Here is a 12575-nt window from a genome sequence, read left to right on the forward strand (position 1 = left end):
TTGCACAAGTTGTACGCTGTTGGTCCAAACAAATATGAGTCAGCCTGTAGCTTGCTAATCACCCACATGTGGGGGCTACCATCTTGCTGGTCCTGGGAGAAAACAGAGTTGCTTACCTGTAACAGGTGTTCTCCTAGGACAGCAGGACATAGTCCTCACGAAACCCACCCACCACCCCGCGGAGTTGGGTCTGAAACGCTTTATTATTTTCTTTTTTCGCTCGCACCTTTTGCTACAAACGAGACTGAAGGGCGACCCTTGTGGCTACAGGGATTATGGCAGGCTGGGCATGCTCAGTGTGCCAGTCAAAAGTTCTAGAAACTTTGACAGAAAAGTTTTCCGTGATAGGGCTTCGTCCAGTGACGTCACTCACATGTGAGGACTACATTCTGCTGTCCTGGGAGAACACCTGTTACAGGTCAGCAACTCTGTTTTCTGGGACTTCAGAATGATGGAGCTGCAATCTCTAACATTGGGCTCCCATTCATTTGAAAATAAAGGCAAGGCAAAGAGAAAAGGTGAAAAAAGCAGATCAAGGGCAAAGAAGCCCACACACCATTATTGGAGAGAAAGGCAGGCATTTGTCTTGGGCCTCAAGGAGAGAATCCTCATGAGATATGGAGCAGGAATGAAATTGCAGAAAGTGGCACCTTAAAAAGGAACCCCCTCAATGCCCCATTTCTGGGGCTGGAATTGGCAGCTATGAAAAAGGCCTTCATTTCACACAGACTATCAGCGTGTAAAATTTCTCACCCAGGACACTTGGGGCTGAAGAGTACAGTGCCCAAGATGCAATTGCCAAAGCCACCAAAGGTACAAATTCCCTTGGTGCAGAAACACATGGTACCAAAATCAAAATTTTGCACAGTGTCCACTCTGATTTTTGGACCTGAGGAGGATAACTTCTCTCTAGCTCCTTTTGCTGGCAGTGTTGCATGTCATTTGGTTCTAACAGAAAAAACTTCAGCTGTTTTAACCAGTTCATGAAGAATTTCTTCACACATCCCGGCACCATCATCCTTAAAGGAAACAGTAAGACATGTTCTAGAGGTGCTTCAGGTTCAAACCTCATCAAGACCTCTGAAACATGACAGCAGCACAGGGCCTCAATGCCTGGGAACAAAAGGCACTGGTATTCCATGCTCTATATTCTCCCTAGCACCTGTAGGAATAAAAACACCTGTATTTATGGTATTGTATTTTACTACTTTTTTAGCTGCTATGGGTGCTCCCAATTGGTTCAATAAGATGGGATATTTCCAAATAAATAAATATGCTCTTGCTAGAGGTAGTTAAGCTTTACGATAGGGGCCATGTAGTGTTCATTGACCTGATAAAATCTATTCAAGAAGACGAAGGTCTTATTGTCAGCGAGATTCGAACCTGCGTCTCTTGGTGTTCAGAGCTGGGGAGTTTTACAACAGAGTCGCAGGGACTCTGAAACAGTAAAGAACTTCTGATAAAGATCGAGGTTAGAAAAGGTAGGGAGAACCATCCATGGAGGATTCCTGTTGGACTAGCAGTAGGTGTGGCCCTAATAGACTGCAGTATCTAAAGAAGTCTGTCTACCACACATTTGCTGGTCCAACAGCTAGCTGGTGTCTGCTCCATGGAAGTGCTATCAGTTCGGCTGTTGGTCTGTGGCCCTTTCGTGTTTCTCGCCCAATCTGTGCCTTAGATCTCATCATCATGTGGTCCCTGGTCCCGGAGCCTGTTTGTGCCTGTTTCCTACTCTGGTCTTGCACTCCAGTCCAACCTGGTTATCTAATTTATCAGAAGTCCTGGCAGCTGCCTGAATCCGTGGGAAATGGCAGCTGTTGCAAGATGAAGACATCCAGCCCTCTTCAGAGCAGTGTGGACCGTGACATTTTGGACCATCCCAAAACCAGGAATGGGCTATGGAACAACTGCAGTCCTGTGTCCAGAGGCTCACACAAGCAGTACAAGAGCTGCAGGTTCAACTCCAGACCCTGAAGCATCAGGTAAAATCTTTGCAGTGACCTACTGGAGGGCACTCCATACTGCCCACCAAACCACGGTTACCCCTCCCAAAGGGGTTTGGTAGTAATAAGGGGGAGCTACGGGGGGTTTTGCACCGTGCAAACTATGGTTTAAGTTACACCCATGTTCCTACACCTGTGAGTCTCAAAAAGTAGGCTTTATAATCCACCTGCGTACCCAAAAGGCCCTCTTATGGGTTACCCTGCTGTTACAGCTGGTCTTGAATCGGTTGGATTCATTTATGGGGGCTCTTTCTCAAGCTTTCAGGGATCCTGACTGTATGCAACAATGGCTTCATGGCACATGGCAGCTATCTATGAGCTTATCTGTTCTCCGATCATTCTGCCTATTCACACTTACCTCAGTTGTCAGTAGCCTGGACTATAATGCTGTTAACGCTCTGTTTCCACACCTTGCCTGCCTAATTCAGTGCCTTTCTCTTTGTAATGTATCCCCCCACTCCCCCCATCACCATATATTTTAGCCACCTCTGTACTACACTTCATGCATCTGACAAAGTGGACTCTGTCCTCCAAAGCTCATGCCTCAATAAATTGATTAGTTTATAAGGTGCCACCCACGTCTTGTCATTTTTGCTACACCAGACTAATGTGACAATCCCTCTGAGGATTGTGGCACACTAGCGTACATTGTGCAGTACATGTACAATGCCTTCAAAAGATTAAGCCCTTCTTTAAAGCTCTTCCTCAGGAAGACCAGAATTCTTTCATCTCATGGCTAATTATGAAGAGTGTGGAAAGCACCTAATAAGCATGCACGCTAGCAGTTACTATTTAATAATTCAACATCAAAACTAAAAATTCACTCAAAAGCCATGAGAAAAAGCCAGGTCTTAACAGCTTTACAAAAGGACAAGTACTGATCCACCATTCACAGGTTCCAAGGCACTGAGTTCCAAATCATGGCTCTAGCGAATGAAAAAGATCAGTTTTTAGTTCTTTTTAGCATACAAACTTTAAGCGAGGGAAGCTGGAGAAGACCTTTGTGATTATTTGTTTATTTATTTGGCATTTCTTATATAGAATGTAATGCCCAACCAGGAACATAACATGTAACACAGGTACTTCCATGAAAGATTATAGCTTTCTAGAGGGAGCTAGGCTTTTGACTGGTGATGCCCATGTGATTGAGATTTATTTATTTATTTTATTTATTTATAGACTTTTTCTATACCGGTGTTTGGAACCAGGACCTTCACATTGGTTTACAGTCTCAGCAGTATTTATAAATAAAAATACATTAAAAGAAATCCTTACAATACAAACAATACTGTAGTAACCACATTCACTGAATTCAAGGAGGTTACTTTAGAAGAGTCAAAATATTTTAAGATCAATCCACCTAACTTCATCAGGCTAGATCTGCGTCCATCCAGCATCATATGTGTGAAAAGGAAAGCTTTTGCAAGGATTATTCACCTAATAATTTCCAAAAAAGAAGGTGTTATTCCAGATGCTCTGAAGATGGCAGGTGTTGGACCTTAGCCTGGATGGATGTTGCTAATCTAGAAAAACTTATGCCCAAGTCAAATGTTCCCTTTCTGTCAAAACCAGTCGAAACCGCAGTGTTGGCTTATAGCGCAATTTGCATATAAAAAATATAAAATATACCCTTTTATGATTGATTAAAATTTATTAGATAACACAATTATTGTTTTTCTTAGATAATGGATTTTATTAGGTATAATACAATAAAGTTATCACAATAAGCTTAATGATTGTCATATGTTAAAAGGATTAAATATTAGTAAATATTTCAAATAGGAAAATACTCTGTTCTTTTAAAATTAACCTCAAACTTGCACTTATAAAATTAAAAGATTCAAACTAACCTGCAGATAGAAACTTAAAATGCCCAACCTTTCAAAGTGCAGTCTGTGCTTGGGATCTCTTCCTGGCTGCTGTTGGATGCTGTAGTTACGTGATCTCTCTGCTGTCTTGTTGTCTCACATGGCTGTGCTTTACCAGTTACAGCACTTAGCCTAGTATGGTGGGTAGTCACAGCTTTGTTAGAAAGCAAAGATTGTTCAACCCCCAAAAGTTTAAAGGTGACAGGGGTGAGGTGTGTCAGGCTATTCCAGTTGATACACATAGCTCCCCTTTCTAAAGGGATTAATTTGCATTTCCTTTTCATTAATGCAAATCAATTAGCTTGAGGACCAGCAATGTGTTTGGTCCTATTCATTCAGGTTTTTTTTTCCAGTCAGGTCAGCTCATGGCCAGATGAATATTTACCTCATGATCTGTGGAAAACATCTTGTTGATAAGTACACAGGTTCTGATAGGCGGATTTGTATGGAAGAGCCATAAAACACAGACTCAATGGTACCGAGCTAGCTATGTTTTTCAAAGAAACATTCCTTGTTTGCCTTGTTCTGTGTGTAGACAAGATGGTGAGACTCCCATGCAGGTTTGAGAGAGATTCCATCTTGTCAGCATACACATGGTAGAGGTAGATTTTAAAAGCCTGTCAAGCGAAGTTGGGCTTGCGCACGCCCACCGAATTTTAAAAGCCGCCTAGATGCACATGTATCTCCTGGAGTGTGCACATCTCAAACGTTTTCAAAAGGGGGAATGGGCATTTTGGGTCACGGCTAAGAGATGTGCCCTTAATTATTTATGTCTCTGGGCACACGCCCAGATCCCCTGCTACATAGGTTTACTTCCACTAGGAATGAGGTGTAAGTTTAAAAAAAAAATAAAAAATTAGCCATACCTGAAGGGTTTTAAGAGTCTGAGGTAACTGGGAAGGAGCATAAGCTATTCAACCAGGGGGGTTTCAAGGACCTAGCTGTTAACTGGGTGAACTGGTGAAACTGGCAATGGAGTGGACACACACCTCATTTAAAATTCCCCAACTTAACACGGTAGAAGCAGGATTTATACACATAGGTGCACATCCACTTAAAATTGGGTGCACAAGTGCACGTGGACAGGCTATTTTATAACATGCGTGCATATATTGCGCAAGTTATAAAAATGGCTGCATATCTGGGCGCACGCTGACACAACAACACACACATGCCAAAATGCACCTGCATGCTGGTTTGAAAGTTACCGTCCCTGTTAGAAGGTACTGGGCCTTGCTCCTACATTTTCCACCCTTTTTTTTTATCATAATTTTTTTATTCACCACAAACCATAATACACCAACAAACAAACGATTTTACTCAACATACAGGTCATTGGTCATCTTTTTCCCCCATATGGAATCAGCCTCTACATCCCTACGTCCTTCCCTGCCAACCCTTATGTTCTTTTTCTCAATTGGGCAGTCCTTTAATCCCAGAGATACTTTCATAGCACTTTGCCACCTAGGCTCTTCTGCTTTAGCCAGGAGTCTAAAAGTTCTTTTGCACTGTATTTCGGAGAAAAGTGATGAACACTTTCCAGGTATTATAGAACTTCTTCTGATATGCAACATATTTAAATCCAATAGATTTATATTCCATACACAATAGATTTACCATCCTAGATTTCCAGGGCAGAATGTTTTGCGGATCCGGTATAAGCCAGGCATACAACATACATTTCTTAGCCATCAAATAGCATTTGGATATAAATAAGATAGAATGAACATTCAGATCAAGGTCTTGAGGACTAAGCCCCAAGACACCAAGTACCATAGGCTTATCAAAAGCTATATCCATTAAAGAAGATAAGAAGTTAGATATTGTAGGCTAGAATACTCTAATCTGTGGACATGTCATAAGTCATGATACAAGGTGGCACTCCACATTTTGAACAATTAGCTGTGCTGGAGGTGCCCAGCTGTTTAGCTTGGTATGGAAACACAATAACTCAATGAAATATTAATAACTGCTGCTCTTACAGAAAAACATTATCTGTGCATTTATATAAATTGTGCATGCAATCAGATATGTCTTCTGATATATCTGAGCCAATATCTACACTCCATACACTTGCCAATGTTCTCAAAATGGCATATGATGAGATTGAATGTATTTATTTATGCAAAACTGATAGCAAATATTTGCATTTCTCAAAGAAGTACAATAATCTTTGAAATATACCATCAGTATATCTAGAGGATTTCAGATCAAAAGGGGTAAGAATAATCTTTTTATATGACAATACACCCAAAAGTTTTGATGACGTAAGTCCCATTGTATTAATAAAGTAATCAAAGGAATGAATTCCTTTATTGTGCAGATTAATACACTTTTGAAAGGCGCTGTACTCATCTTGATGTAACTTCTTATAAATTACATAATCCTCCCAAGCGGAAACCATGGATTTCCCAAAACGGTAATAAAATGAAACCTCCCAAGGCAATTCCATTTTCCCCCCTGACAACCTTCAAATATATCTGATAGCTTGGATAGCCATGGAGTCAGATATTCTTTAGGTAATTCCTCTCTGTCTCCATGCAAAATAAAGTGCAGATCTATCAGGACAGTCATTTGCCTATCCATTTGTAAGTCAAAAAATAAAGAGTGTCCTGAGATCCAATCCCTTAAATATCTTATCAGGCAGGCAATATTGTAAAGTCTAAAGTTGGGAAATCCAAAACTACCTTCCTCTTTTGGGACCCTTAATTTCATTATGCCAAACCTTGCTCTTTTCAGTCTCCACAAAAAGATAGTACACATCCGTATCAAAATATTTATCTCTTTACATCTTAAAATCAAAGGAATCATTTGACGCACATATAAGAGTTTTGGTAACAGGGTCTTCTTAATTAGCTATTCTCCCCATTAGTGATAATGGAAATGATATTCAACTAATTTTATTTTGAGCATCCTTAGTGAAGGGCATTAAGTTAAGGGAATACTACTGGGTAGGGTCCCTGTGTATGTTAAGACCCAAATATTTTAGCGTGTCTCCCGCCCATTTCAACGAGAATTGTTTCCATGCTGTAACTAGGGATCATTTGTAAAGTGGCAACCATGAATGATAGCATTTTCCTTCATTTTAGAAAGCCCTTTTAGTTTGGGCAAATGTATATTTTCATTGGTTTAACCCTGAAGCAAGAAGGAGCAGCAGCACATGGCTCTGGTGGATATCGAAATGCATTTATAATTACCATCAGTGGTTTTGAAAGCTCCTTTAGAATTGATGTTTCATGGATGATGAAGGGAAGTTCATCTTAGGTGTTAGCAGCTGCTTGCTTGTGGGCTAGTGGCTTCAGTCATATGGATGGGTTTATGTGCTAGTTTGTTGACAAATGTTACCTTTTCATACAGATTTGTGGTTTGTGTTAATCACTTATGTTTTCATATATATGCAATTATTTGATTTGGGGGTGGCACCCTTAAGAATCAAATAAGTCTTTATGCTAGTAATCTAGCTGATGGTTATAAGGTTTAATAATAAGCAGCAAGAGGAAGGGGGAGTGGGGAAGGGAGTTGAGGGGTTAATTGTCTCTGCTGGATTCTTTAAACTTTTGGAGATGAGTATGCATTATAACATTGCTTTTGAATATACTGGGGTGATACATATGGGCTGGAGGGAGGGAATAGATATGGTATGGTTAGGAGGTGAATTGGAAGAAAGAGTCATTGTTAACACTGAGTGCAGGATTCTGATCCATGAACTTATGAGGATGGCAAGGTCTTAGCTTATTAATGTAGACCCATTTATGGACATCTTGACCTTTGGGATTTTTCTTAATTCAGATAAGATAGACTTGTGAAGCTTTATCCACAATCACAAAGGAATCTTTCCAACTAGGTAAAAATTTAAGAGCATAAGATTTGCCATGCTGGGTCAGACCAAAGGTCTATCAAGCCTAGTATCTTGTTTCCAATAGTGACCATTCCAGGTCATAGTACTTGGCAGGATCCGAAAGGGTAGATAGATTCCATGCTACTTATCCCAGGAATAAGCAGTGGATTTCTGCAACTCTACCTTAATAATCGTTTATAGACTTTAATTGCAGGAACTTGTACAAACGTTTTTTAAACTCAGTTACACTAACATCTTTCACCATATCCTCTGGCAATGAATTCTAGAGCTTAATTATGCATTGAGTAAAAAAATATTTTCTCTTATTTTAAATGTACATCTTAGAAACTTCATTGTATATCTCCTGGTCTTTGTACTTTTTGAAAGAATAAACAATCGATTCACATCTACTTGTTCCACTTTACTCATTATTATATAGACCTCAATCATATCTGCCCACAGCCATCTCTTCTCCAATTTGAAGAATCCTAAACTCTTTAGTTTTCCTCATAGAATTGTCCCAGCCCCTTTATCATTTTGGGCAGTCTTATCTGTACCTTTTCTAATTCTGCTATTTCTTTTTGAGATGTGGTGACCAGAACTGCACACAGTATTCAAGATGAGGTCACATCATGGAGTGATACAAAGGCATTAAGATAGTTTCTGTTTTATTTTCCATTCCTTTCCTAATAATTCCTAGCATTCTGTTAGCTTTCTTGGTTGCTGCTACACACTGAGCAGAAGATTTCAATGTATTATCAACGATGATGCCTTGATCCTTTCTTTTCCTGAATGGTGACTCCTAAGATGGAACCTTACAATGTGTAGCTGTAATTAGGGTTACTCTTCCTTAAGTACATCACTTTCCACTTCTTCATATTAAATTTCATTTGCCATTTGCATGCCCAATCTCTGTTTTCCAAGGTCCTCTTGCAGTTTTTTCATAATCCTCTTGTGATTTAACAACTTTGAATAATTTTGTGTCAATGATACATTTGATCATTCACTTAATTGTTCCCATTTTCAGATCATTTAAAAATGTTAAAAACCAGTGTTCCCAGAACTGATCCCTGAGGCACTCCACTATTCACCTTTTTCCATTGAGAAAATTTACCATTTAGCCCTACTCTTTATCTTTTAGCTAGTTCCCAAACCATAGTAGGACACTGTCCCCCTATCTCATGACTTTTTAATTTCTTAAGAAATCTCTCATGAGGGACTTTGCCAAATACTTTCTGGAACTCCAGAAATTTGTTTTCTTTGATTTTATTATCATACTGAAATTGTAGTAAAATACCTTGTCGCCAATTTCATATTCTTTAGAGGTAGCCTTTAAATCATAGTAGGCCTTTCTTCCGCTGATTTTTTTTCTAGATTCTTTTGGGCAAAAGTGTGCTGCAGATGCTTTCTTAAATGAGTGACATATTCATTTGCAGTGGTTGCACTTCTCAGATTGACATTGTGTCCTATAAGAGAGATGCATTGGCAAAACCATTTCTCTGCTTCTCATCATTTCAAATGGTGACACATTTGTAGGATGTATGGGGTGGCTCTTATTGCCATCAGTGCAAGGGGCAATTTAATATCCCAGTCTTTACCTGATGTGGGTACACATTTTTTAAAAACTACTAATAATGGTTTTTGATGCTCTATTCACTTGTCTGGAGAATTGTGGGTGATTTTGATACGTGGAGTTTACTAGCAGTTTCCACATATACTTAATCACTTGTCCAGTAAAGTGGGGGCCATGATTGTAATCTACTTTCAGTGGCAGATCCCCAATGACTGAATCTATGATTCAACAGTAGATTGGCAATTGTTTCGGAGGTGTTAGGTGCAGGAATGCATTCTCTCCACTTAGGAGCAGATTTTAAAAGCCCTGCGTGCGCTGAGCCTATTTTGCATAGACCCGGCAACGCGCGCATGCCATTTGCTGCTGTGCCCGGGATTGCGGGCCGGCGCACGCAACCTACGGCTGCCCGGAGGCAGGCGCAACTTATAGGACAAAGGTAAGGGGGAGGGTTTAGGTAGGACTGGGGGGCGGGTTAGGTAGGGGAAGGGGGGGCAGAAGGAAGGCTGTGCGTCTCGGCGTGCACAAGTTGCACAATTGTGCACCCCCTTGCGCACGCCGACCTTGGATTTTATAACATGCGCGCGGCTGCGTGCGCATGTTATAAAATTGGGCGTAGATTTGTGCGCACAAATCTATGCCCGTGCGTAATTTTTAAAATCCGGCCCATTGTGAACATGCATGTCCCATAAGCATGTACTTGTTATGTTGAGAGGACCTAACAATAAGACTAATCTAGTCTATCTGGATATCAGACCAGGGCATTGCAATTCCTCGCTTTTGCAGAGGAGCTCTATGTGAGGTAGTAAGTGAGCTGGAATTTACAACCATTTATCTGCTTCTCATCATTTCAAACAGTGACACACTTGTTGAACAGTGTGGGGTAGCACTTATTGCCATCAGTACTAGGGGCAATTTAATATCTCAGTCCATCACAACTATATCTTTTTTGAGATGCGGCGACCAGAACTGCACACAGTATTCAAGGTGCGGTATTCAAGGTGCGGTCTCACCATGGAGTGATACAGAGGCATTACGACATTTTCCGTTTTATTAACCATTCCCTTCCTAATAATACCTAACATTGTTTGCTTTTTTGACTGCTGCAGCACATTGAGCCGACGAATTTAAAGTATTATCCACTATGATGCCTAGATTTTTTTCTTGGGTGGTAGCTCCTAATATGGAACCTAACATGGTGTAACTAAGCAAGGGTTATTTTTCCCTATATACAACACCTTGCCTTGTCCACATTAAATTTCATCTGCCATTTGGATGCCCAGTCTTCCAGTCTTGCAAGGTCCTCTTGTAATGTATCACAATCCGCTTGTGATTAACTACACTGAATAATTTTGTATCATCTGCAAATTTGATAAACTCACTCGTCGTATTCCTTTCCAGATCATTTTTATATATATACTGAAAAGCACCGGTCCAAGTACAGATCCCTGAGGCACTCCAGTGTTTACCCTTTTCCACTGAGAAAATTGACCATTTAATCCTACTCTCTGTTTCATGTCTTTTAACCAGTTTGTAATCCACGAAAGGACATCGCCTCCTATCCAATGACTTTTTAGAAGCCTCACATGAGGGACTCTGTCAAACGCCTTCTGAAAATCCAAATACAAGGAGGACCTTCAATCTCTGTTGTCCAGAATGGGGGATCTATTCCCACAAGGGTAAGTCCCTTCCACTTCCATGCTGTGGGAAATCTTATCAGAGCTACCAGCTTTGTAAATTAGCACATCTCCAACTGGCAACTGTCCCACTCTGCAGAAGAGTAAGTCAGCATTCAAAGAATTAAGCACAGGGCATGATCAGCTCAGACCTCCCCTGGGACTTAGCCCCTTTGAGACAACTGAAGTCCCTGCTCTGATTGTCATCTTCATCAGGGTTATTGGTTAGTGTTTCTCCTCCAGTTCAGAAGAGGGGTCTATAGGGATTCCCTTAGACCTGTTACCTGATCTGCTGGAGCATTTATTCCCTCTCCTACTCTTGATTTCTGGAAAAATTGGGGAAGGCCATCATAATTAATGTCTGAAGGGATAAGGACCCATGCACAGAGGTCTTCATGTTGCTGCAGATTCTGGAAATCCTCTCCAAGCCAGCAGTGATCCCAGTACATCAAATGCTTTAGGTCCTATAAATGAGAACGTGGGACAATCCATCCTCCTGCCCCCCCCCCCCCAGTAGCCAAAAAGCTGGATCTCAGTTACAAAGTAGAACAGACTCCTGGTTTTGGCATAGTCCAACTGCCCCACCAGTCAGCGGAGGTAGAATTGGCTTTGAAGTGGGCTAAGATGATCCAGATCTTCTCCCAACACATCCCTGGGTAATGACCCTAGACTAATGAACAATTTTGGGAAGAGAGTCTTCCAGAGTTTGATGTTGAACATCTGCATTGCGACCCATCAACATTACATGGCTCAGTACGTTACATAACTGCATCAACAAAACTAAAGCCTCTTGTGGAATCCCTGGATAAGGGAGCAGGAAGTTATCCCCAGGCTCCTTTGGATGAAGAAGAGTGTGAAAGGCACCTTATCTGGTCATTGTTTGAGTCTTTCGATGCAGTGGCTAGCAAAGTTCCCTCTAAACTGAGTGCATGAGCAATTGCTCATACATTTTGGAGTGTCATTCAATACTCATGTTTTTGACTTTGTGCTATATACAGAAATGCAACGCTAATACTGGTGCTCAAAAATTGTTGTTTTAAAAAAATTGTTGCTCACATGAAAAAAAATTGGCACACACCTAGTGACTCCTTGGAGGGAACATTGGTGACTAAGTCTTCTGCAGCAGTCATTGGGTTTGTCGAATGGTCTGCAAGATGTCCATGATAAATTGGCCGATGTCGCATGCTCTGGTGATAATCTTTTTGAGGACTAAGTTAGAGAAAGCATTGCCCAATTTTATGGAGCAGCATGTGGTTATCCATTCTCTTTCAAGGGACACCAAGCAGCCTTCTGGCTCCAGACATTCATAATTCTCTTATTTAGCACGCTTTTTTTCAGAGCTGTCCCTTTCACCAATTTCAATGCTACTAGGTTCTACATGCACTACCTCAGCAACAGCTTCTGGCCAGAGGGCACATGTATGAGAGGTGTTAATCTAAGGAATAGCAGCAGTCTTAGCCTAAGCTGGGCCTTGTTTTTTGATGCCTGGATCTCAGACCTCGACTCGTCTGGTAATAGGGAAGATTCAGCTATTTCTCAAAGAATGGATGAAGATCACCAAGGATTGTGGAGTCTGGTTACTGGTTGCAGGTCTCCTGACTTCCAGTGCTTTACCAATGT

At 40.9% G+C, this 12575-nt stretch overlaps 1 protein-coding gene across 1 annotated transcript in view; it reads left to right on the forward strand.

Moving 5' to 3' along the window:
* The window catches only part of LOC115092409 (zinc finger X-chromosomal protein-like), a 112089-nt gene that overhangs the window by 24199 nt on the left and 75315 nt on the right, over window positions 1–12575 (forward strand). The window contains exon 3 of the mRNA XM_029603242.1: window positions 1777–1982. Within this exon, the coding sequence (XP_029459102.1) occupies window positions 1892–1982 (91 nt within the window). The 5' untranslated portion in view covers window positions 1777–1891. The remainder of the gene's footprint in view (window positions 1–1776; window positions 1983–12575) is intronic.

The sequence above is a fragment of the Rhinatrema bivittatum genome, chromosome 5, assembly GCF_901001135.1.
Source record: "Rhinatrema bivittatum chromosome 5, aRhiBiv1.1, whole genome shotgun sequence".
Classification (NCBI taxonomy): Eukaryota; Metazoa; Chordata; class Amphibia; order Gymnophiona; family Rhinatrematidae; genus Rhinatrema; species Rhinatrema bivittatum.